Raw genomic sequence first — 26,604 nt, forward strand, 5'->3', positions numbered from 1 at the left:
CATAGGAAAGAATTTTCAGCATATTATATAAGCAGAGTAGGAAGCCATCACGAGTTTAAAGCAGAGAGTGACATAAACAGATAATGTTACAAATATAAACGCATATATATACACACATACCCTTCTGATACATAATAAATCATTTTGTGGTTTGTCTCTCTTGCTACAGAAGTAAATGTTTTTAATTGTGTTTAATTAAAGAGTCTAGGTATTTGAAGTTTTACTGCACATAGTATTTTTAAATTAATGAAATAGTAACATTTATTTTTCCAGTTGCCTGCTTGCTTTGACCATCTGATTTTGCACAATAAAATACTGATTTCTTTCAAAAATGAATAAATACCACCACTACATTCATAGCTTCTTGAAATAAGCACCAGCAAAAGGCTGATGGATGACGCCACCTAGGACAGTCTCTGTGGAGGAAACCGTCTTTCAGATGACATGATATTTTAATGTTAAAAGTAAAGTAAAATTGCATTCACAGATTGATCTCGCATGTTTTCCTATTAACTGCATTTTTAGGTTTCTTGAGTCACAGGGACAAGCAGGCAGGCACCAGTGACCCCTGGTTCTCCAGAGTTAATCAGCAGCGTGAGATTGAGCCCTGCACCCAGCAGCTAGAAATTACACTTGGCAATGACGACTACAGTTCTGTCATTTGTCTCAGGCTGAGGTTGGCTCCTAAAAATGGGTGTTGATAGTGACATCTAGTGGATCTTGAGTAAAGCTTTGTAACCTATGAAATGTGTAATTAATTGTCAAGTACTGGGTGAGGAACCAACTCTGTTTTCGCCAGGCTCACGTTCTAAAACCTGCAGATGTATTCTCTGTAATCCACTTGGGTGTATCTGAAATACGACACTATCAGGAGTACTGACACTTACTTTTTCTTCCTTTAGACAGAAGATCCAACGATGGAGCGACCCTACACATTTAAGGATTTTCTCCTCCGACCAAGAAGGTGAGGCTTCGGGCCGCTGCCGTTTCTTATGCTTTGGCTCTTGGTTTTCTCTGAGGAGAATTCCAACTTCTTTTCCTATTGCATTTTTTTTTTAAAGCATCATAAATATGAGCCGTCATAAAGATGTAACCAAGTCACATCCTTTATAACCGATTTTCTTCCATCGTGCAGTCATAAATCTCGAGTTAAGGGATTTTTGCGATTGAAAATGGCCTATATGCCCAAAAACGGAGGTCAAGATGAAGAAAACAGCGAGCAGAGGGATGAGATGGAGGTAAGCTACAGGGCTGCGGGCCTTGGTCTGTTTTCCTTGCCTAAGAGCATATTGATGTTTCACTTTAAGACTTTATAATTTAAGGAAATAAAAGTTTATCAAGCTTAAATGTGAAGAAACTTCAATGTGTCCGTGAATCTACGTCTTTGACAGATCTACCGACGTGTTTGGTTTTTAGCAAAAAGGATAAACTTTTCATTTCATGTTGTAACACTAATAATTGAAGAGGGGTCTCTTTCTAAACTGCGATACCCCTGTTTTATTAACAGCCCACCGCCATGTGAAATTCTCCCCACATATCTAATTCTCTTACTTCTTTGGACTTGCAGCTCTTTGTAAATTCCTTTTAGCGCTTGGAATTGCTTCAAGTGACGAAAATAATTTAGGGACTCATGCAGGTTTCTTACTCATCTGGCCCACAGGTGAGAGCGTGCACGAGGTAGAAATGCCGTTTTGGAATTAGCTGTCCAGAGGAATTTTCTTTTGTTCCCTCCCGGCAAGGCCACCTTTAACTCTCTAGTCACGTACCTCTACCATGGGTACCTTCTCAGCTCAGGCTTCAGATGGTGCTGTTTTGTTAGACAGATTCTCGTATTGTTCAGAAAATGTCCGTTTACAAGACCTCTCTGTGGCTTATTTGCACATCTGTTTGCAGCTGTTGCATATACATGATGTGTGAATAATGCATTATGGGCAAGTTAACGGAACCTCCCTCAGACCCAGAGGTCATATTACCAGGCAGTGTTTCATGTGCAAGCTTTCATCTTTCTCTGTGAGAAGGACTGAAGTGGGTGGTAGGCAGTCTTGAATGTTAAGATTTCATAAGCACATCCACAGATTTTTATCTCAAATCCAAGGAATTTTTTTTTTCACACTCTTCCAACCTTCCAACTGTAATAATCAGTGAATTACTTAATTTTCCAGTGACTTTACTAGGGAATGTCAGGAAGGAATACTTAATGCCGAAAATATGTGTTGCAAAAAAAAGCACCTCTGAGTCTGGTACCAGGAAGCCTGTTGATGCGGCGGCAGCAGGTGGGGAATGGCTGAGTAGGAAGCAGCAGCTTCCAGGCTGCTCCTGGCTGTCTGGCGGCTCGTCCTTCCTGCAGCCCAGGAGCTTCCCCTCCTCCTGGAGCCGCCTCCATGCTGTCCTCCCTGGGGAGCGAGAGCGCCCCGGGCCTCCCAATGCCCGGGCAGGCCACGGATTCTGCGAGAACACACATGCTGCAGGGCTCATCTTCCCAGCTCCCTCTTACCTTACGGAGGTGTTGAAAAGATGACAGCTGTAGCGTGACCCGTATCATCGGCAAGGCTTTGTACGGCCCCGGAGGCCGTCAGGTCAAAATAACAAACACGAAATACGAAAAGAGTGTAACGTGACTTAGGTAACGTGACAGCCTGTGCGGATCCCCATCCGAGTGGCACCCTGCAGTGTCATCTTCTTAGAGGGCAGCGCAGTTCATTGGCCATGGCTCAGAATATTTTTGAGACGCTCCTAGAATTGATTTTTTTTTTTTTTGCCCTATTTTGGGAATTTCTTTAAATGTGGCGCAGGAAGCCACCGTCAGAGCCGGAGAGCACAGGAGCGAGGACGAAGGGCACAGACGCACTGTAGCCATCACAGCAGCCTCACCATCTCCCCTCTGATTGTGCTCCACAGCCCGGCTGGGAAGTTGTTGACTCGAATGACTCGGCGTCTCAGCACCAGGAGGAACTTCCCCCCCCTCCCCTACCCCCCGGGTGGGAAGAAAAGGTGGACAACTTGGGTCGCACTTACTATGTCAACCACAACAACCGGACCACCCAGTGGCACCGACCCAGCCTAATGTGAGTACCGTCGATGGTCAGGAACATGTCCCCATGCTCTGCAGTCAGGTGCACACGTGGCAGCGCTTTGGGATGAGGTTGGGAAGTACATCTTGTACCGGTGAAAGCACGTGGTTGTGAAAGCAGCACAACAGGATTCCTCTTCGTGGAGTTAAAGAGCGTGGGAGCCTGAGTTTGTAGGTTGTAAAGAAGCTCTTGCCTTCGTATCAGGTTCTCCTGTTGTAAACATGCGCTAATCTATTTTGTAGGACTTCTTTATGTAGATTCGTGAGATGTAGAGCAGGGGTTATTTTTCCTTGGTTTATCTTATGTTTGGTGATGACATCACTTTCCCCTTCTTCAGCTTCCTCTCCTGGCTAACCCGTCATGGAAAATAGCAAACATACTGGCTCTTTAACTTTTCTGGATTTTTATTCCATAATTATTTGATTTGGAAACTCTCTCAAAATTTTTCTTTTCCTTTTTGGAAAATGTATAGATCACCCCCTTGATATACTTACAAGCACATGGGAGGGTTGCTAACTCACAATTGGTAATTACAGTTTGTTCTAATCCCTTGCCAGCCTCAGGGATACAGTGAATTGATTACTGTTTTGTTCACTCGACAATTTTTGGTCTAATGATGGCAAATAAACACTGGTTAAACCTCAACTACTATAAAAAAAGGATTTGAAGCAGCTTAGTTTTTGAATGATAGTATACAGCAAGACCTCAAACTATTAATATACAATAAAAGGCAAAAACAAAATATTAAAAACAGAAGAGGAAAAAATTGTCCTAGAAATCATGACCTCCCTAGTAGTCAAGGAGGTAATTACCACTAACTTGTATAATTTTCAATATGAATAAAAGCAAGTATATGAGGTGAGATAATTTTCTCTTTAACCCAGACTCTGAAGGAAATTTGCTAATGATGGTTTTTAGCAGATATTAGCAATGGGATGGATGGTGTTGTCAGTAACCCTTTTATCTTAAGAAATTGCAAAGATGACCTGCATAGGTAGGAAAGGTGGCCAAGAAGTATAGTCTAGATTTTGTTTGGTTTAGAGAAAAAGCAGAATCTAAAGCAGTGAATAGCCAATCCTTCCTAAGCCCCTACGTGGGTTCTCGTGAATATCAGCCGTCCTTGGTCAGCTTTGGACCACACGGTGTGTGCATCAGTTCCTTGTTCCCAGGACAGCATAAATATCCCAACATCCAGATGACGTTGAACTCTTTTTTGTTGTAATTTTTTCCCATAGAAATATAAATGGAAATGGTTTAGTTGATTCCTTTAATTTATTTATTTATTTATTTATTTATTTAGTTTTTACTATTTCCCTTTGATTAATGACCATAGCTGTTAAAACTGTTGTAAGCCATTTGACTACTCTAGTTATTTGTAGTTTAAAAAAAACAAAGTAACCGCCTTGGGCTTGGTTATGTGTAGTGATCAGAAGAATCTTGGTAGCAGTACCCTAAGCCAGGTACCTTTATCTACCTTTGCTAAAGGTCATAGGAAAGGAATACCTGAAAACAGCACTCTCTGGGGACCACAGTGTCATGACCTCTGTAGAAAAGTGCCTACTGGCAGCTCTCAAAGAAAGACTGATGGCCAGTACATATATAGAAAAAGGTTCACTTTCATTAATAATTATGCAACCAAAGTCTGTATTTAGGAGGGAACTGGAGACAATTGCTTCTTTCTCTGCTGCACAGAGTTGTGGAACTCTAATGAGGGAATTTATACAAGCTCTCACTTGTATAAATGCTGGCTCAGCAGTAGGAAAACTGTGGTTCTTCCGAGCTCATGTTCACCTGTAGTTTAGGGAGAAATCAGTGGCATGATGGTCCACATCAGTGAGGCAGCTGAGCCAGGAAGGACATCTGCAGAGCTCCGGGTGGGACCTGCCAGGTACCTCCTTTCCACCAAGCATGACTTCTAGAAAGCAAGAGAAAAGTTAGATGAGGAAAAAGATTCGGTTTTCACAATAACCTCCTCATCCCGTCTGAACTGTTTGAGAATTTGGGGGTGTTTTTCCTTAAGTTTATTTGGCTTGACCAGAAGCCCTCAAGCCCTCCAGGTTATTTTAATGTGTTGTTTTAATTCAAAAATGATTTTTTGCGTAACTCAGTTTTCACAGAATACTGTAAGTTTGGGTTGGGGGGGAATGGATGTTAAGAAGGGTCTTTATGGGCTTCCCTGGTGGCACAGTGGTTGAGAGTCCGCCTGCCGATGCAGGGGACATGGGTTCGTGACCCGGTCCGGGAAGATCCCACATGCCGCGGAGCGGTTGGGCCCGTGAGCCATGGCCGCTGAGCCTGCGCGTCCAGAGCCGGTGCTCCGCAGCGGGAGAGGCCACAACAGTGAGAGGCCCGCGTACCGCAAAAAAAAAAAAAAAGAAGAAGGGTCTTTATTAAAAGGCTATATCTGAGGAAGTCAGATGAGAAGTGATGATCACACGCTGCGCAGAGAATTAAGACTGTAGTGGAGACTCTCATTTCTTAACCGGTTTGCTACAGACTTGCGCTCCAGACTTCAGCCCCTGAAAAGTCCTCATTGACATCCCGTTGCCCTCAGGCTGTTCTTACAGGGTCCTCCTCACCCTGCCTCTTGCCAGCCACAGTCAGAAACGTAGAGCGGTCTGATCATGCATAGTTGCTTTCTGATTACTTTCTCTTTTTCTTGGCCCCATGGATGTGCTAACCCCCAATCCCCCCCCCAAAAAAAATAAAGCCAGAACGTGCCCCTTCCCCTGGTAACCTTCCGATGTCACCCTACTATCCCTTCCTCTGGGAGCACCGGACGTCTTCTGTCCCCGTCTCTCTGAGAGCCCTGTGCCTCCGTGTCAGGACACGGAGCGCATAATACTCTTACTGCCTGTATGAGCAGGGACTGTGGTTTCCTACTCACAGGTCAACCCCTAGCACCTGGCACGAGGTAGGAGCTTTTAATTGAACGAATGACTACAGATGAGTCACTTCTGAAAGTGGGTACAGGCACGTGGTTAGTGAACTGTCCAGGCCTGGATGCAGAGCTCTCAGACGGAAGGCGGCCACAGAACACTCCCCAGCCCTCTCAGGTCAGACAGTGGCCTTTAACATGCCTCTAATTTTAGAATAGTCCTTATCCTATTTAAATGTAAACTGTAAACATTTTACTGTCAAAAGCACAAGTTTAAAATCATGAAGGAATTGCATTAAGACTATAGATGAACTTGTTAGACTCAAAACACTTACTTTAACTCTTTTCAGTACTTCTCTTTCTAAACCACTTTGGCAGTCTCCCATCTTAGCAGTAATTTAATCATATCTTAATGACTCCGGTCATCATTAGTCACTGATGTATATGAATGTAAATGATCAGACGCACTGATCTTAATTGGCACTGAATTTGATAAATTTATGGGTTTTCTTCTCTTTATTAATTTGTATGTTTCCCATGAAAGTCAAATGAAGAATATATATGTGAAATTAATGACTGAAGAAAATTGAAATAGCCACTTTTTAAATTTTTTCCCTGCCTCTAATAAAATCATGTTTCTGTTTTAATTTGCCAGCTCAGACATATTTTTAAATGTTCATCTTCCTATTAGTGACCGTTTACACCTCCTGTCAGTTTCAGCAGCCCTCTCGTTCAATTGCTTATTTAAGGGCAAAAGGCCTCCCTTGTTTGAACATTTTCATTTTATCACTAAAGACCATAAAAAAGCCCAGGGTTGGAATTTCAGAATCAGAGATATCTTTCTTCTTTATGCTATTTAGTTGTTTCTGGTTCACACTGATTACTAATTATTCAAGCATGTTGGATAAGGAGGATTAGCATAATTGATTTTAAATGCCCCTTTAAAAAAAAATAAGTCCTTCCAGAATAATGGAATTTTTATATACTTCTGAGAGATAGAAAATGCAAACATAGCAATATTAAAGCCTTATTCTTTTCAACCTCTCCGAAATCCCTGTAACAATTCAAGTGTGTGTTATAACCCGGCACACACATTCGGTATTGACTAAGTGACACCTGACATTTCAAGTGAAGATTTAAAATTTTGATGCAACTTTTCTATATACAGTATTTTTAAGTGAGGCCAGTCATTATAAAGTGAAATTGAATTGAATGGCCTATAAAAATCACGGCAGCAGTATAAAATCACAAAGACAATATTATATTTTCTAACATATCCAAGAGAGTGTTATTTTTTATCATCCTGTTTTGGTGGTTTCAGAAATTGTGTTAGTATACTTGTGTGTCCCTTGATTTTAATTAGTTTCTCTATGGCCTTATGCGATTTTTTTCTGAGGAGTCCTGCTTGACATACTATTTTTAGTCCAGTTATAGTTTAATACAACTATAAAGTACGCAAAATGTATATTTCTGTTAGGTTTTAAAAATTTGTATATTGGGCAGTAAAACTTCATTCAGATCTAAATAACAAGAGGTTTTCTTTTAATGTGGATTAAAGAAAGCTAACCTTCATACTGTCCCTTTACCAGTAAAGCTAAATAATGTAAAGATCTTTGGTGGCAATATTCAGACTCTCTTGGAAACTGGCATTAAAGAGTCACCTGTTTATTTGCAAACAGTGCTGCTTATTGCAGACTGTTCACTGTTACCGGGCCCCAGCATGTTCTTTGGGGGGAATATAGGAAAAGAGTATAAGTTAGCTTGAGAGTCCTTAGAATGTTTTAAAACCTATGTTTTAGGAAGAGTCTATAATGAGGGTCCTTGATTAATACTGGATTTCATTTAGTCTGAAATAATGTTTTCAAATATTTTGAAATATTAATTTGCAGCGTCTTTTTTTTTTTTTTTTTGCGGTACGCAGGCCTCTCACTGTTGCGGCCTCTCCCGTTGCGGAGCACAGGCTCCGGACACGCAGGCTCAGCGGCCGTGGCTCACGGGCCCAGCCGCTCCGCGGCATGTGGGATCTTCCTGGGCCGGGGCACGAACCCGCGTCCCCTGCATCGGCAGGCGGACCCTCAACCACTGCGCCACCAGGGAAGCCCTGCAGCGTCATTTTTTAACTGAATATGGCGTCTTATTTAAAGAGTCTGTAAGGGTTTTCTCTGAAAAACATTTTGACATTTAAACTTCTACTCTAAAAGCCTCCAAGTAGTATTTCTCCCAAAGGAGAATTGCCTGTAATTTAGTGCAAAAGTTTTCAAGATTGACTCAATGCTTTTCACATCCTGAATTAAGAGAGTTACATGACGCCCCACCCCGCCACCCCCCCCCCAAAAAAAAGAGACTATGAAGTTGCAGCGTTCCTCAAATCCAAGTTGATTTGGGAGGTTATTGCCTGATGTTTGTGGATTTTAAAAAGGAGTTTAATGGGGAGAAATGCAGTGTCATGCATCTGAGAGTCTGTCAAAATGAGATCCTCAGAGGCCGAAAAAGTTCACGTTGGGTCAGGAGCATTTCCCTCCAGACCCCAGCTTTGAGTTTATACTATTTGTACTCATTGGTTAATTGTTGGTGACCAAAAGTTGTGACCCTGTCATTGCTGGACTCCTAGAGAGGGGTCACCACGGACTGGCCATGAGTGTGAGCTTACCTGTCACCTCTCCTTCAAGAGGCCTCCCTTGTCACTGGGGCAGATGGATGGAGGGCTTTGATTTCTCTTCTTTCTTAAACACTAAAGTACATGCTGCAGTATATGCCTGAAAGATACTCAAAAATATTGGGACAGATGCATTTAAAGACTGTATTTCAATGAAAGGGACCTAGGAGAATGCTTTAGCCAAGAGGTGGTGGCAGATTCTCCTGCTCAACGGCCAGCTGATGGTCAGTGTTGCGCGAGAGAGCACTGACACTGTGTTAGGCGTCAGGCCCTTGGTGGGTGTTGGCTGGTGTCGAAGGGCCAGGTGTCAGTACCGGTTCTCCTGACTCGCACCCTCACCCCGCGCTCCCAGGGATGTGTCCTCCGAGTCCGACAGCAACATCCGGCAGATCAACCAGGAGGCAGCGCATCGGCGCTTCCGCTCACGCAGACACATCAGCGAGGATCTGGAGGTGGAGCCTGGCGAGGGCGGAGACGGCCCTGAGGTAGGACTTCCCGCGCTGTCGGCACACTCCTTGGAGCTCCTCCTTTCCGTGTTCTCCAGGTTGATCCTGTGTCGTAATTTCTTGTCTCAGTAAATCTGTGTAAAAAGGAAGGCTCATGGTCTCGTGGCTGATTGATGACCATCGAGATATTTATTAACTTAGAAAGTGCTTACAAAAGCCATCTTTGACGAGTACACATAGTTTACATCACTACAAAAGGGAATGACATTATTTTTAGCATGGAAATCTTAAGATGTTTTCACTTTATCCTTTATTTTTCCCCAGAGTCTAACCATCTCTTGTTAAATGGCAACATGGTTATCATCTTCGAGCAGTTGAAGTAGCCCTGTAACTTGTTTGGGTACCAAATACAAGTTTTCACTGAGTAGTTTTGACATAGTGAAAGAGGTTTGTTACCAAGAAAATAGAAATTTGGGTGAATAGAAATGTTCATAAGTTTACCCTTAAATGCTTATGGTAAATTACTGTGGAAGAATGTATATAAATTGAACAGCAAATTAGCGAGGCAGCAAACCGTAACTTCCATGCTGCCTTAACAACTCTGTTTACTTATTAGGAATCCATTCTTTTGAAACATTGCATTAGGAAGATCATTCACAAAATGTTCCAGTGATCAGAGTTAGAAAAGCAACGTGAATGATGCTGGAATAAATTCACTAAGAGTTACTTCATACCAGGGCTTACTTGCAGCTTATAGCATCTCTGCTGTTTTCATTGTGAATCCTCAACAGTTAGAGTAAAAGAAAATTCACGAAAATCATAAACAAATGCCTGAGAATATTTTTTTAACCCATGCAGGTAGTATCAATGCTAGAAGCAAAGCACTGCTCAGAGAGGCGCTATTACAAAGGGACTAAGAGCACGGCCCCTAGGACCAGGCTTCCTTGGCTCAAGTCCTGACCCCACCACTTCCTAGCTCTGTTACCTTGAGCATGTTATTCCCTCTGCGTCAGTGTCCGCATCTGTTGATCAGGGTAGTAGTCTTTATTTCCTTATGGATCCTGAGAATATTGTGTGCCTCCTGAGTGCTCAGTAAATGTGAATTACAGTTATCATAAGGGTTATTACAGGGGCGGGGAATGAGAGGGTCCCTCGTCCTAGCGGTTACCACAGCGTCTTGTTCCTTGGTAGCCTTGGGAGACCATTTCGGAAGAAGTGAGCATCAGTGGAGACTCCCTCAGCCTGGTGCTGCCTCCACCACCAGCCTCACCTGTGTCTCGGACCAGCCCCCAGGAGCTGTCTGAGGAACTGAGCAGACGGCTTCAGATCACTCCGGACTCCAACGGGGAGCAGTTTGGTTCTTTGATTGTAAGTAATAGTGAAAATCTTTCCTGATGCATAAAAAAACTCAAATCTATGACTTGTGTTTCATCAGCTTTAACCCTGTAGAATTTCTTTTCCCAGCCAAAGGTTCATAAAGAGTACCTTTGTCATAAAGGTGGTGTTCGCACTGGGACCTGGGAGACATTGGGTCTCCAGGTTAATCCTCTTACGTCATACCCTGTGTGCTTTACCATTCTCGTTTCACAGATGAAGACGTGATTTTAAGTGACCCATCCGAGACAAGGTTAGAACAGGAGATAGATAGACATCTCCCAAGTCCCAGAGTACCAATCCTTGAGAAAGGTTGTGAAATTGTGACACTGTCACCAGGGTAGCATTTGAACTTGGGTTCTTAACCATCAGGGAAATTCATTGTAGACGCTTCAGGTGGGGCTAAGCCCCAATGAGAACAACAGAATCAGCCATGAAGACCTGTGTCTGACAACACAAAGCTCTGCAGAAAAAGCCCACAGAAAGTTCCTGCTCATGCATAAAACTGAGAAGCAATGCAGTCTCAGTGTCTCTTGAGAAATTGAACCTACAGATGTGCTGTAGTAAACGATGGTAGTCCCTCTGCTGCAAATGGCATCCTAGAAAAGTAGTCATCATTACAGCCATATCAAATGTTAAATGAATAGGAGGACTACATAAAATGTAAAAGCCAGTAAGTACTCACAGAATTGTTACTCCTTCAGTTATGTGTTTTTGCTTTAAAAGACACCATTGGCCCGTATCATGAGTTGCACTGATTACTCAGTTAATGAGCTTTTGTATAAAAATTCTATGAATGTCCTTCAGAAAGAGAAATATCACTGAGACGAAAATTTAGTACTGAAGAGGCAGGGAAAAAAAAGAGTTTGCATATATGGGATATTTGAACTGATAAAACTGTTGCTACGGAAACAACATAAGGAAGCCATATATTTTAAACATTATAAAAGCAAGTAAGTACTGCCAGAAGCATAGCAGTGGTACACCTTTAGTCTACCAAGTGAAAAGCCATCATTTTAGGCAGCACTGATATTAAGCTATCATCTCTTATTATTTGTATAGGGAGCTTCTGCATTAATCTAGGTTCATAAAATATCTTTAGGATCCAAGTGCAAGTGTCGGAATTATGTTAAGTTCATGTTGAGTCTGGTTCAACTATTAAATAACAGTGCCTAGGAAAGAGAGGAGTAGGGCAGTAGGGGGTTCTTCTCCAGTTTTGCTTGTCAAGGTCACTCTGTATTCATGGACAACAGCATGAACTTTGACTAAAGGATGAATCCTTCATGCTAACCGTTGTGAAAAGACTTGAAAAGCTTCCCATTTACTGCTGCAGAGTCTGTCTTTGACCTGACCCCATTCTCCTGATTGCAAAATATTAAAAGCGAGCAGATGCTACAGAGTTGTCCCATGTACAAACCTGTTGCTAATTAGACCCCTGCCTTGTGTGTGTGTGACCTGCTGCTGATCTGTGGTCCTTTTTTTTTTTTTTTTAACAATATAGATTAATACAAACAAGTGAGAGGAACATATTATACCTTACACTCTATAGATTTTTTTCTTTTAGTTTAGCCGTACCTATTTTCCTTCATTCCTGTTCTGTACAACTTCTGAACTCCATTCAGAAGCTGAAGCTATAAATACCTAACCCTTCAGCAGTAGCCGAAGATTATATTTGAGTTCCCCTGGAAATAGAATCCAACTGATGCTTTGTCATTGGTCACAGTAGTCAATAAATGTTTAATAACTGCATGTCAGTGTCTCTTCCTCTATTCGTGTTCCACTAGAATTTACCCAGAGGTTGCATCTCAAAGCAGAATTCAGGACTTCTAGCTTCTCTTTTCCACTATTAGAGCAGCACTCAAATGTCATCTGTGGAGCCCCCTTTCCTGTTTTGGCCTCTTATGTTTAACGTTATTTCTATCCCATCTGCTTAAGACACTTGAAAGTGACAGTGGAAGATACTTGACTCCTTAAAAGATTACTCTCATTACCCCGAAAAGATGGTGTTTCATTTAATTATACCTTCTAATATTAAAGAGCAGTGACTAGGCTTGAGTGATATATTTTTTAATCCAGTGCAACTCGTTTCTCAGAATATGTGTCCCTGATGCTCCGCGTCCTTTCCTCCCCTTCAGCAGAGAGAGCCTTCCTCGAGGTTGAGGTCCTGCAGTGTCACCGACGCAGTCGCAGAGCAGGCTCATCTGCCTCCGGTAACCCATGCTCATTTCCAGCCGTGAATTGGCTCTTTGGGCTTTTATTTAAAATCATCTGGGCTACTGAGGAAGAGTTTTTCCTGTGCCAATCCATTTACCGTCTACGTAAGACATTAAAATGTCCTAGCAAATTGCCCAAGGAGAGTGAATTTCCAATACGAAGAGTTGTCCTTGTCACCAAAGTCTCTGAAATGCTAAAAACTCCATTGTTTTGCTTTTCCATCCAAATTAATACCAATTCTGATGTGCTTACTTGACCTAAACATTAACAATTCCCTGTTTAAAAAACTTCATTTGGTCCCTGAAGCTGTGTTGGAGTGACCTATATCTCAAGAACATAGGAAGAACTCTTCTGGGTGGGCGGCAAGAAGTCCTTGCCATTACTAATGCTCTTAACCCACAAAGCCTCTGTCCCTTCTCTTTAAAGCCAGCTCTGCTGACTCAAGAGTTGGCTATAATTTGTTCCCACTTTCCCACAGTTTTCATAACTAGCAGGAAATATAGACGTGTAAAGGGTATTTAATAATATAGGACATAAATAAAAATGAATATTCTGATTGGAAAGCAGGCCAGAACTGCTTTGGGAGATGTTTAATAAACACATTAAAAGCAAATTTTATGTAAATTTGTATTACGACAAATCCTTGATCATTGGTAGCGCTTGTTTATTGCATATGAAATTGTTTGCAATGAAATGATCACTGTTTATTGCATATAAAGTTGAAGAAGGGAAAGAAAGATTGCACTTAACAGTTTTTGCAATCATAGTGTCTTCCCTATTGTGTACATTTTTGCTCAACTTCAAAGGACCTTTTTTGCCTAGGCTTTACGTCTTTTATGTTTACAGAATGAATAGGACATTAGTCAACTGAGTAATCAACATAATAGATGCAGTTGTGACATACATGGAAAGGGCTGGGAGGTCAGAAGCTTGACAAAAGCATCCTTTCTGGGATCCTTTCAGACCTCCCCCAAAACAGAACAGTCAGCTGTGATGGACTAGTGGGATACTCTTCAGATGATGCTGTGATTTTCCTTGATGAATTAATGGTGCTTTCTCTCCTTTTCCAAAATCAGTGTCAGTTTTATTGGCCAAAAGAGCTCACTTCCCTGAAAACTGATGATTCTTCCCTCTTTCCTTGTGCTCCGTGAAGCTGTGAACTCACTGATCACCAGTGGCCTCTTACTTGAATCTCTGAGTTTGACAGATTTAATAATCTGCTAATTATTTAACAGTGGGGGCACGATAGTGGTGCTTTCCATTTTTTTTTCCATGAGACATCTCACATTGTTGAGGTTGTCAGTTCATCGCTTACCCAGGTCAGGGCTGCAACCTGAGCCTTCTCTGGCTGGGAGGGTCATCGTGTTCCTCTTTTCCTTCTGGTCATCAGTGGTTGCTCAACTTTATTTGGACCGGGTGGATTGCACAGATTTTGATTCATGTCACCTGCCTTACTGGCTGCACCAGCACTGATTCCTGATTCAATAAGCAATGGGTGGTCTCCCGAAATGCATTTCACTGATGTAAATTATCATTTAACAGCCCAGTGCCCCAGCTGGGAGAGCACGTTCATCAACTGTCACGGGTGGTGAGGCGCCAACGGTAATGATACCCTCGTTCAGACATGAACGGCAAAACTGGGGGTTGGTTTTAATATTTTGGGTCATGGTGAATATACACTTTTTTCTTCTTTTTTTGATAAGAGCAGCTTCTTATGTGCCACAGAGCTGCATGCTTCTTATTTTAAACCTCTCACTTTCCCATTGTTTGAAGGTACCGGGTAAAACGAATTGATTTTTAGTCCCGTATAGTTTTATGAGGAATACTGTCAAGCTTTGTTTAAAGTGCATTTTAATCTGATCATTTAGAGTCTGTTTCTGCCTTTTAGTGTTTGTACTCCTGATAAGCTTTTCCCGTGTGTTTAGAAGACTTGGGTAAAATATTTTGGTTGGAGGAGAATCAAGGAAGCCACAGGAATTGCATGCAATTATACATGTGAATTTTCAGTTATACATTTCCCGTACCACGTTTCAAAGGCTGGGTTAGATTTTTTGTATCACAAGCGTGAACCAGTGACCTTTCTCTGCTACCAGGGGCCCCTACTCACAGGTTCACAGGTATGAACAAGTGTTCATATAATTTAGGAGGAGAGAGGAAAGAGTATAATTAAGAAATTGAAAAGATCTAGAAAAATGGTGTTTTTAAGCCAAGTATCTGTTATTCTTATTACTCATTATTTTAAGTAATTTCTACTGTTCGTGTTTGTGGGTAACTTGGACGACTGTGTACTAAGTTGCCTGTTTTCTCCTTGATCCCTAAAGACAGGCTAGTTGATAGTTTATGCTTGGAGCTGCTATAGCTATTTGAAGAATTTTCCTTACTGTTTTACCTTTGTATGTTTGTCGTAACTGCTTATTACTCGAGAACACCTTTAAATACATATACGATTGCTAATTCCTGTAGGATGTTGATTTAAAGGAACAATTTGGTTACATTGTTAGGATTTACTGCTCAGCATTGTACACTGGAAAATCGAAGTGGCAGTCCGCAAAAATCAACCCAGTTTAAAGTATTGAGCTGCAGTGAAGGGCATGTGTTGGGTGGGCCAGGGTCAGCCCCCAGTAGAATTCAAGAAAGTTCAGATAAACTCGTATATTTCCTATTGTGCGCTAGTAACTTCCATGGGAGTAGAGCTGCGAGGCGGAAAGATCACTTCGTGAAATGATTTTAATAGAGTGCAGGGCTGCTGAGCATCTACTATCATTTTTGCATTTTGTTGGCCTTGGAACCTGACGTGAGTGTTGGAGTGTTGCGAGAGCTGATGATATTAAATGACAGGGTAAACTGAATTATGATCGTCCTGGGATCCATGGTCAGAATCACCTGGCAGGACGAAGTGATCCATGTGAATGAGCTCCCCGTGGCCCTGCCACTGTGCTTTTCTTCTTGCCTGTGCTCTCTCCCTCCCCCAGCAATGAATTAAAAATAGGAATTTGGTTTTGTTTTCTATTTTCAATGACTGGGTAGTAATATTTCCTAAATGTTTTATCTACTCTCATGCTTTCTACGTACCTGGTAATCTTTCGCCTGGAATAAGCAAACCTTATGGCTGCATTAGAAATTATCACGTCTATTTCTTTTGCACCCTCACCATCCCTCGTGACGAATAGCCTTTACTTTTGCTTTTCCAATTCCATCTCCTTCCCTGTCAGCCACAACACTGAAGTGTGCTGTGTCATCCTGGAGCTACCCTGGGACTCCCCATCCCACTCCTTCCTCTGTGCTCTCGTAAACATACACGTGGATGCATGCGTGCGCACATACGCGTGCGCGCGCGCGCGCACACACACACACAAGTGGGATCTCATATACGTATTAGTTATCAACTTGATATTATTCACTTGTGGTCATTTTTCGGGACATACTAATTATTACATAGTAGTCAGTGATGTGAGTGCACCGCAGTTTATATAATTTTCCCACATCGATGAACATTCAGCCTCCACCCCCTGGGCACTGCTCGCCATGTGGCTTTATTAGCCATCCTGGTGTTGCTCTCTTTCCATGGTAGTGCTTTTATTTCTACGGTGTAATGAACAAGCCCTGATTCTCATCTGCAGAGCCGCAACCCTTTGACGTATGACAAATAAGTACGCACTGGTGCCACTTTCCAGCTGGCTAAGCATGAGCCCGCTCTGTGAGAGAAAATGAGAGGCATAGCACAGTTTGGGGGTTTTGCTACATATACCCTAATAATACGCTGAGGTAAGAGTGTGGCAGGGTTTGAGTGAATCTTGGAGAATCTGTGATAGCGCCAAACATTTATCATCTTTAAAGGCATTTTGAAACTGTTACAGCTCCAATGTAATTGAGTTCTTCATTCTAATGAAATAAATGGAGCTACCATGAAGCTGCAGTTAAATGGCTCCTTGGCTTTGTGAAACACAGCGGTGGAATTCAGATGAAAAGCTGTGAAGTGTTAAATTAAGCTGACTGGCCGTTTTCTAACTTGTCTCCTGATTAATTCACATGTTCTCGAGGTGGTAAGGAAGGCACGTGTGCAGAAGCGCGCGCACTCCACGCACACCGCAGGAGAAGGCTGACGCTGGCTCCAGGGCTGCGCCCCTGCCATGGTCTGTGCCCCTGCCATGGTCTGTTCGTAGAAGCTGAGCCCCACCCCCTCCCCAGCTGTGGGAGGTGGTGTTTTGAGTCACAGATGGAATCATCAGCACAGGCTGTTCTTCATGGACACTTGGAAAGAACCCTATAAAGAACCATTTTAATAGCACCATCTTGCGTAAATGGAACTAGATCGTAGGTTGCCAATTCAATTCTCAATAGAAGGTAGAAGGAACATTTTAATCAAATTCAGTGTTCTCTACAACACTCCTAGTTTTCCATAAACTGATTAGCCCTATTAACTGTGGATCTATGAAAGTAACCTGGTTGCTGGAATACTCTGCTGGAACTCAGTCCTGAGATTATCCATGACACATCCCAGTTATTTTAGTTTATTAGCTTCCTTGTAAATATCCTTTCCAGGGATACTGTAGCTGTAAAACTATCCTTAAAGTTTCCAAAATGGAGTTTTCTAAGGGCACATCTAACTGCCTCTCTGCAGAAAATAATTCAACGGGGAGGCCGAGAAGCAGCATTTAGTATTTAGTATTCCATTCAGCCAAAACATTTTTGGTCCTCATATAAACAAACAGTATGTCAAGGCTTGATAGCATGTACTTGGCCCAAAATACTAATCAACCACTAACTTAGGTTACAGAGTCCACTGGGTCAGCAGAATCCATTGCTGTAGTGCCCAGATAAAAAGTAGCCTGGAAATAGCTCCTTTGTGTTGGTGTCACAGCGAGAGGAGGAGGGTGGAAACAGCTTTCAGCTGTAGACAGATTCATCTGTCTTTAATACTCATGGAAGGATCAGGTCTGCATGTTGATGTTTCTTCCACTCTTGTTGTATCCCCACAGCTAGATCCAGGACTCTACGTACTCAGAGTCTTGGAATTGCCATTCTGGGGCCTTGGGGACTTTATCTGGAATAATGCCAAGGAAATAGTTGCTGCAGTTTTAGCAGAAAGTTGTCTTTCAGATAAGTACACTTGCCCTGCTGGGTAAATGTGTTTTAGAAATAACCATTAAGGCAGCTGCTTCCTGGTCTGTTTTTCTCTGGAATGTGCTATTTGAGCTCATGAAGTAAGATATTAAGCCTCGTTGCCTGCAGTCCCCAAATGACATGGTTGCGTCCCTGATCTTGCTTTTCAGTTCAAGGTCTTGCAGTGGACTGGGGGGCCCTCTTTGCCAAGGTACCTTGTTGGCAGAGAACACGAAAGATGGGATGAGTACAAGGAGAGATTGGGCTAAGAGATTGACATCTTCAGCCTAACAAGAAAACTGCATCTGGTAAAATGTCTGGACTTTCAGAAGATCCTAATTAGGGAAGACGGTGCCCTAAAAGAAGTGGTTTCCTTTTGTAACCTCACGTAAGAGATTATTCCTGATGCTTGGCCTCTTGTTTCTTTTACGCTCTCCCAAGAGCCTTGGTAGTCATGGTTGGCTTCTTGTTCCTACCCCCTTCCTTAGAGTAGCAGCCCTTTCCCAGCTACAGAGCTCATGCGCAGCACCCCCTTGAGGCACCGGCCTCAAGCAAACATCCCCTTGCCTCCGTGAGTCTTTGAGACACCCTGCTTTCCAGCAGCTCTCCACCCCGCCTGCATTTCTCAAACTGCTTCTTACAAGCAAAAGTGTCGCAGGAAGCCTTTTGCAATCTACTTTGAACTGTCCAACCATAGTCACTCTGTACTGCACATGTCTCTAAGCCCAGAAGCTACGTGTGCTCCATTCACCCTTTAAGGAGACAAACTCCATACGGGAGGACGGGGGCGGGGGGGGGTGGGTGGGGAATACAGCCTCAGTTATCACGCTTCTTTGGAATTCTGGCCTCAGATCACCAGGTGGCGTCCCGGGCTGGAATAGTTGAGATACTCTGGTCAGTCACTAGCGTGAAAGCAGGCCTCGTAGAGAGCAGACTCTGTGTGTGTGTGTGTGTGTGTGTGTGTGTGTCCCCCACCCCGTGCCGAAAGCTACGTAGTGTAAGGGCCCTAAGCTGGTGAAGAATTTAGGAATAGACTAGGAGAGCATCCCTGTGACAGCTAGATTGAGGAGACAATATTCAGGGCATCCCTCTCAGAGTCGATAACATTTAATAATTTGAAATACCTTTTAGGCTCTACGTGGTTTGACAGTAAAATGCAGCAACTAAAACGAATTGTCATATTATTCTCTTTCCTTATGATCACGTTGGCAGCAACCCTTTATGTTGAAGGCTGCATGGCCTGGAACTGAGTTTTGTAAGATTTTTGACCCTGGGGCTTGTGTGGGAGTTCATTTCACAGTAGGTTTAAATCTATTGGAAACCTATTGCTGTTTTCCAGGCACTCGTGTTTTCGGTACCATTAGAATTAACTCACTTTGTCTAGCACAAATAATTCTGGGTACGTATTACTTTATTAAGTTGATCGGAAAACAAATGCAAGATATTAAATAATAACAATTTCTTACACAAACAGCCATCAGTGGCCTATGTACATACCACGCCGGGCCTACCTTCAGGCTGGGAAGAGAGAAAAGATGCTAAGGGACGCACATACTATGTCAATCATAACAATCGAACCACAACTTGGACTCGACCTATCGTGCAGGTATGCAGATCGCCACACAGCTTATAGTCACAGGCAGTAGAAGCCAAAACGGACGCGAATCCCACGTTCCCGATGTTTATGTGTTGTTCTGAAGAACCCATGTTTAAGAAAATTTTTCTCGCAAATGCATTCCTTTTAAACATAGTATTTGCCCTAACGAAGAATTTGGTCCCTGACTCAGTCTCTCCCTAGATGGTCCATTTTAAAAATGTGACGTGAAAGGTTATTTTCAAAGTAAGAGCCTGCTTATTACGATGGGTAGCATGCCTCCGAACCCCCTTTTTTTCTGAGGCTGGTTTTTATGCCGGCCGGTGATTCATTTTTTATTTCCTTGGAGTGTTTCCCCATCCTTCCCCCCATTATTATGCGTAGTCATTTCCTCCGTGCTTTAAACAGGCCAGACCTCTCCTAATCGCTGGCTGTGTTGTTGGGTCCGCCCTCCAGTCACGCGCGCAGGGAGAGCCTCACACGAAGCTAACTTGTGTTTGCCTCCAACGTAGCTTGCAGAAGACGGTGCATCCGGATCCGCCACAAACAGTAACAACCATCTAATCGAGCCTCAGATCCGCCGGCCTCGTAGCCTCAGTTCGCCAACAGTAACTTTATCTGCCCCACTGGAGGTGAGAAGGCTACGTCATCTAACTGGGGTCACGTCTATCCTGTGACTTCTCCTCATTCTCTCTTCTCTCTGAACTGGGACTTGGGTTTTGCAGCCACCTTCCGCTCTGATAATCAGTCTCTGTGTCCGTGGTGAGGGGTGTCCCTGTGCAGCCTCACTCCATGCTTCCCATCCCTGGACTCACCTGATTCTCATTCTCATTGGGCTGAGGCCATGGTGGCTTGTACTGGACATGGGCTCCTCTCTTCAGAACTTTCTCCATTCGTGTTGTGTTTCACTCCTTACTGCCTGTTACCTCATGAGACTCGCATAATAACTCGTATTGGTTCAAATACCAATGCTTACGTTGAGTTTTTAAACATAGCTGTTGCTTTGATCTGTTTTTCCTTTCGACCGTGAGGTCTTCCATTGTATCAGCCTCCGTGTTTCTGATGCCTGTTTGCGTCTGAGTCACTGCCGGGCACCTGCTTTGCGCCCTCCTGTTTGTGTGGTTTTAGGGACATCCCTTAACATCACAAATACCAGAGACGAAACCTTTGAAGTTCTAAACGTGACTGCATCTTAGAGATGGCTGCGGGCTTCTCCATGCCCGGGTTGAAGATGTTGATAAGTGGGAATGGGCGATATCTCCTCCAAACTGTGATGTAAATGTCCTGGGTAACAACTCTGCAATTCCAGGTGGCTGTCTCGGTTGATAGAGGTTTTGCTTTTCTGCTCTAAAAATTGCCAGTCCATCTTCGTTAGACTGTGAGCTCCTTGAGAGCAGGGGCATGTTCTTCTCCACCTTCTGTAAAATCCCCATCCGTAATGCTCACTACAGAACAGTATTTGGGGTACATACCAAGTAGCTGTCAAAGGATGGTGGCTATACGTACTTCATATTGTTGTGTGTTTAACCAGTAGAAAAACCTTACAGTTAGATTAATTTTAAAAGTAAACCAAGCAGGTTTTTTAGGAGCTTCCCCGTTGTCCCTCTTCAAAGAGGAGTGTTCCGTGACCCCCAGGTACATGTTGACCCCTCTGGACTAGCACCTGGTAAGACTTCTAATGCTCATTATTATTCCTTAGGGTGCCAAGGATTCACCCATACGTCGGGCTGTGAAAGATACCCTTTCCAATCCACAGTCCCCACAGCCATCACCTTACAACTCCCCCAAACCACAACACAAAGTCACACAGAGCTTCCTGCCGCCCGGCTGGGAAATGAGGATAGCGCCCAACGGCCGGCCCTTCTTCATTGACCATAACACAAAGACTACAACATGGGTAAGGTCGCTACTTTTATTTGGCTCCATTTTCATCCTGAGGTCTGGCATTCATTCCTTTATTTCCTTACCCAGTATCCATGGTTCTTGCAGAGAAATTTCCTGGCAGTGAAGCATGTCCCCAGAGGGTCTTCTCAGCTTGGTCTAGACTCCGCACATGGGGGCTGGCGGGGAGCAGGTGACTTACGGGCACAGGCTAATGGCCACCTTTGGTACTGGTGCCTTTTCTTCAGAGCACTCCAGGAAAGCTCCAGTTGTGACAATTTACCACATATGGAATAAAAAAGGTAGTGCTACATATAGCTAGGATTTTGATGTTACTGCTTCCCATCTCAGGATGCTGTAACCTTATTAGGATTTCTAATCTTTTTAGAAATGATGTTTCTTTGTCACTTTCTTTTTGCATCTGTGTTGACATTACCCATCTTTATTTTTATTTGATGTGTCATTTTAGTTTTTACTGTTCACATCAGATACGTATTTTATACTCTGTGCTACATTACTTTCTTTTAATTGTGGATCAGGAGGTACACTAAAGACTTGGTAGATTTGATAGCTCTTTTTTGTGAACATCTTATCACAGTTGGTTATTTCTTATCACAGGGCTCTTCCATGTGCCCCTGAATCATGCATGAGAGAGAATTCGTGCATTGTGTTAACCTGAGAAAAATGAGATTAACGAAAAGCACCTACGTGTATCTTTATGTTCCTCTGTTCACTCTTCATTTCTTCAGGGGAGTCAGTGGTGGCTCATTTAATGTAGCATAGAGTTCTTTTAAAAGTCATGGTATCTTTCTACTGAGTGGTCTCTAGACCAATGATTAGCCTGAAATGCGTCCTCATGTTTCTATTTCTGATGCTACCGAAGGTTTGTTTTCCTTCCTCTCCCTTATATCCCCATCTGATTGGGTACCGAGCGTAACTCAAGTCTTTCTGTCCTCTGGGCTGCTTGCTCAGAACTGATGGTATGTGAAAGCTGGTTGAGTTTTGGTGATTGTCACTGGCCCTAGCTCTGTGGTCTTGGACCAAGAGTGAACACATGCTTTAAATTCCCATTTCTAGTGTAGACACCAAGTCTACCCAGTTGAAAGAATAGCAGTATCGTGTTAAGGAAGAGACCTGGACCCAAACGGTCTGGACTGTCACTTACACTTTGCCCGCGGTGTGATGGTAATTCAGTCCCTTGAGAATTGGATTCGATGGCCCAGCAGACCCTCTCAGACCTCATGGATCGTGGTACAGTGTGTCTTCACGAGGACAATCTTAGCATTTGGGGCAGGACTGTGCCTGTTATTTGCAAGATGTTTAACATCCTTGGCTTCTGCCACTGCATCCTAATAGCCACTGTCGCCGCCCCCCCAACCCCTATCCTAGTGGCAACCCGAAAGCTCCCATGCATTTCCCAACACCCCGTAGTGAGAGCCGCTCCGATTTTGAAGTAAAGGAATAACCTGCCGAGAGAATTTATCATCCAGATCTGGTAACATTCATTTGGTAAACGCGTCACTACTGCTAAGGCATATATGATAACATGTAGCTTTGAAGATAAGATTACAGGTCTCTGGCAAGATGAGAGTAAAAGATAGGTCGCTCCTTGGGAAATAGAGTGAGAGAGATTGGTGTGAAAACCTTTTTTCCCTCGTGGACAGAGAACCTGTAGCAGTCCTGCTGGTGTACCCATTTCTACTTACTACAGCGCTGCTGGGATTTCTGTTCCTCAGCCAGGAACGGGAGCTCCAGAAATAGGGGTAAATATTGTAAAAGCAACTGGATTAGTGTGTGCGGCCCCTGTGGCTTGCCAACATAAGCTATGATTTTAGTCATTTGAACTAGCTTAGTAATCAAATCCCCTAACCTTTTCACAGCCTTTCACACCACAACTGCAGTGTAATTGCAGCTGGGCAGATTTTATTTAAAATAGCACCAGCTGTATTTATTGCCTGCATTGGTGCTGAGTGAAACCCAGTTTCAATTTTCAATTGTCCCTTTCCACCAGATACTTGTGATTCACTGATTTAAATTTTTAATTGGTTAAAACGACATTTTGTTGCTGCTGCTGTCGTTGAAAATCCTTAAGGTAACAACTGGGAATTCCACAAACCACCACGCTTCTCCTCTAAACTCGGATGTGCTGACACAGCCGCGTTATCCCTGCTAAACAAAGGCCCATACAAAATTCTCGCTGTGGAACACAGGCTCTAAATTGCTTGTTTATTTTGACAGAAGGTGGAAGGCTGGAGAGAACTGTAAAGATAATTTTCGGCTTAAAACCTGTGTTGACTTTGTTTGGGGTTTGCTTTGTTTTTTATTTTTATTTTTATTTTTTTGCTTTGTTTTTTAAAGAGAGAACAAATAAGAGAGAACAGCTGTTCTTAGATTTGAGCATTATCATAGGAAAAGGAAAAAAAACAAATTGGTCAGACAGGTTGAGAATAATGAAAATTGTACTTCTTCCCCCAGCACCCTGTGTCCTCTTGATTCCTGCACTAACCAGAAGCAGGAAAATGTTCAGGCCAGCATTTCCCTCGTATACATTGATAGAGGAAAATTCCCTTTGAAGTCTATTTATAAAACACGGCCTCTCGCACACACAAATAATGGAGGCCGTGTGCCAGCCGTCTATCAGGAATAAAGTCTGACACAGCAGATGAGCATCACTTTGTCCCCACCTGGATCAGGCGGGCTGTGGATGCACGGCAGAGACCGGGGAGCTGGGGAGAGATTACAGGAGGGCTTCAACTCATGCATTCATTCCTTCTGCTGAGGAAGCAGCTCAAAGCATGTGTGTAAGAGTATATTTATGTCTTTTACAGGACAAAGCCTTGGCTTATTTTTGTGGCAACAAAGATTATACCTCAGTTAAGTTTCAGGTTTGTTTTCTACCCAGGTCCAAACTAATAAAACTCACTATAGTCTAGCCCTGGTGGTTGTTCCCTTCCAGGATCGAAAAAGCACAGTTGTCTTTTCAGCTAGCCAGCATGCCCATATTTTATATATTTTTAAATGATTCCACGAAGAAACTTTTTTTTTTGGGGGGGGGAGCTGAGCGGCATGTGGTATCTTAGTTCCCCTACCAGGGATCGAACCCGCGCCCCCAGCACTGGAAGCGCAGAGTCTTAACCACAGGACCATCAGGGAAGTCCCCAAAGCCTTTTTTTCTTTTTTTTTTTTTTTTTTTTTTTGCGGTTCGCAGGCCTCTCACTGTTGTGGCCTCTCCCTTTGCGGAGCAACAGGCTCTGGACGCGCAGGCTCAGCGGCCATGGCTCACGGGCCCAGCCGCTCCGCGGCATGTGGGATCTTCCCGGACCGGAGCACGAACCCACGTCCCCTGCATCGGCAGGCAGACCCTCAACCACTGCGCCACCAGGGAAGCCCCAAAGCCTCTTTTTTTTTTTTTTTTTAATTAAATAAGATGTTGATCTTTGCCTTCTGTTTAAAAACGCTTTCAGCTGTAACTGTGGGAAGCAGCTGTGAAATACTGGTATAATTGCGAAGAAGTGCTCCTACTATGCTGAGGAAAGGGAGAAACAGCCAAGTGTGTTGTGTATTTCACTCATTCACATGTGTATCGTTTGAGACCTCATTAGGAGTCCAGCTGACTGTCATTCCTAAAGCTGTCCCAAGTCCTGTGGGGCCTTGGCTGCCCTTCTCCGCTCGTCTAGCTGCCCCTCTGTCACTCAGGGGATTCCGTGGGAGGCTGGGTTCCGTGCTGCCCCCCAGGCTCAGCCCGCAGAGCCTGATGGATGGCAGCTGCTGCCATTATTGTGATTTTTGTTGGTATAATAAAATCACGTGACCCCCAGGGGCCTCCAGCCCTCACATTCTATGAATTCCGGGTTTCCGTGCAAGGCCACGTTAGCAGGCCTGTGAAACTGAATTTACTTTATGCCTCATGCTCCTTCTCCTACACCCCTGTCACTTTTCTTTAATTTCAGCTTTTTTTTTTTTCTTTCAATCACCAGCTCTTTACCAAAAGGGCCGATTGTCTTTCACAGTAGCCTGTGTGTGTGATTCCAAGGCATGGCCGGCCTCGCACGCAGCATGCAGAAGCCCCTGTCCTCACCCGTGGAATAGCAGCCTCAGCCTTTCTCTAATCCCAGCGTGAGCAGTGGCTGTGGTCTGCCCAAGCTTCCCCTGCAGTGGCGGCATTACCTGGGCCAGCCCAGAGATGGCCTTAGGTAGCTTTAGTGGGGTTCGGGGCTCTAAGGTTTTCCTTGGTCCATGGCCAAGCGGTCACAGATGTTTACCAGGTTATCAGCTTTTTAGACCTTCTAAATCCTAAATCTACCTAGCATATCTGTTTACACTGTAGGTGTTCAAGTGTACTACAGAATACTGGACTATTTTATGCCTCTAATGAGCAAAGGTTGATTTGTATGCGTATCTTGTCGTTCTTGCCAGCTCCAGAAATCTATCACTTTGTTACTACCCCTTGATACTAATGGTTTAGACTGTAAACTTGGGGAAAATAATTCTAAAGCTTTATCGAGGTATAATGCACATACCATACAGTTCGCCCATTTAAAATAATACAACTGAATGATTTTTAGACCATCACACATGTGTGCAACTATCACCATAATCAGTTTCAGGCCGTTTGCATCACCCCCAAAGAAAACCCCATAGCCATTAGCTGTCACTCTCTTGTAATCTAGGAGATGTTTAATACAGTCTTGGTATATAATCATATGTAATTTCATATCCAAACAAAAGTGAGTTTTTTTATTTTCCCAGTTTTATACCAACGATTTCATTTTCTTGCTGACTTGGGAAAATGCTGAGGCAGAAAACCTTTTAGTAGTTTGACAGCAACAAAGGCTTTAACATTAATGAAATAAAGGGTTTTTTTTTTAAGGTTTTAGGGAGTTTTTTGTTTTGTTTTTTATTATCTTAGGCTTCTTTGGTTAATAATGTGTTATTCTGAGTTTTATCATTTTGTTTTCTAATCTTTTGAGTTTCAAATAGGGATTCTCTCAGTTACACTGCATTTTAATTGGGTCTGTGTAAGTGAAAGACAGCTGCCAGGCTCTAAACCAGAACCTCTGGGCAAGTTCTCCTTCTCTGTGAGACTCCGTTTCCTCATCTAAAGGAGCAGAGATTACGTATCCAACCCCCATAACAGGGTGGTTGCAAGATCACACACCTGACTGTGATTTGTAAGTTATAAAGCATGACCCAAGATGTCAGAGTATGTATTTTTCTGTCATTGGTTCTGTGTGGTATCTTATGAAGCATATCCCTTAAGAAAAATACTTTGTAAACTTTTTGTTTTGTTTTGTTTTGTTTGCGGTACGCGGGCCTCTCCCTGTTGCGGCCTCTCCCGTTGCGGAGCACAGGCTCCGGACGCGCAGGCTTAGCGGCCATTGGCTCAC

The 26,604-nt window shown here is 43.3% G+C and overlaps 1 protein-coding gene across 3 annotated transcripts in view; it reads left to right on the forward strand.

Moving 5' to 3' along the window:
- NEDD4L (NEDD4 like E3 ubiquitin protein ligase) overlaps positions 1–26,604 on the forward strand; it is a 341,009-nt gene that overhangs the window by 261,135 nt on the left and 53,270 nt on the right. The window contains exons 3-12 of one of the 3 annotated variants that reach the window (XM_060311136.2): positions 903–964; positions 1,136–1,238; positions 2,899–3,065; positions 8,958–9,090; positions 10,243–10,419; positions 12,561–12,635; positions 14,182–14,241; positions 19,217–19,348; positions 19,849–19,968; positions 21,036–21,233. In XM_060311136.2, the coding sequence (XP_060167119.1) occupies positions 903–964; positions 1,136–1,238; positions 2,899–3,065; positions 8,958–9,090; positions 10,243–10,419; positions 12,561–12,635; positions 14,182–14,241; positions 19,217–19,348; positions 19,849–19,968; positions 21,036–21,233 (1,227 nt within the window). The remainder of the gene's footprint in view (positions 1–902; positions 965–1,135; positions 1,239–2,898; positions 3,066–8,957; positions 9,091–10,242; positions 10,420–12,560; positions 12,636–14,181; positions 14,242–19,216; positions 19,349–19,848; positions 19,969–21,035; positions 21,234–26,604) is intronic. The other 2 variants (XM_030868038.3, XM_030868041.3) reach the window with 2 other exon arrangements.

The sequence above is a fragment of the Globicephala melas genome, chromosome 13, assembly GCF_963455315.2.
Source record: "Globicephala melas chromosome 13, mGloMel1.2, whole genome shotgun sequence".
NCBI classification, from domain to species: domain Eukaryota; kingdom Metazoa; phylum Chordata; class Mammalia; order Artiodactyla; family Delphinidae; genus Globicephala; species Globicephala melas.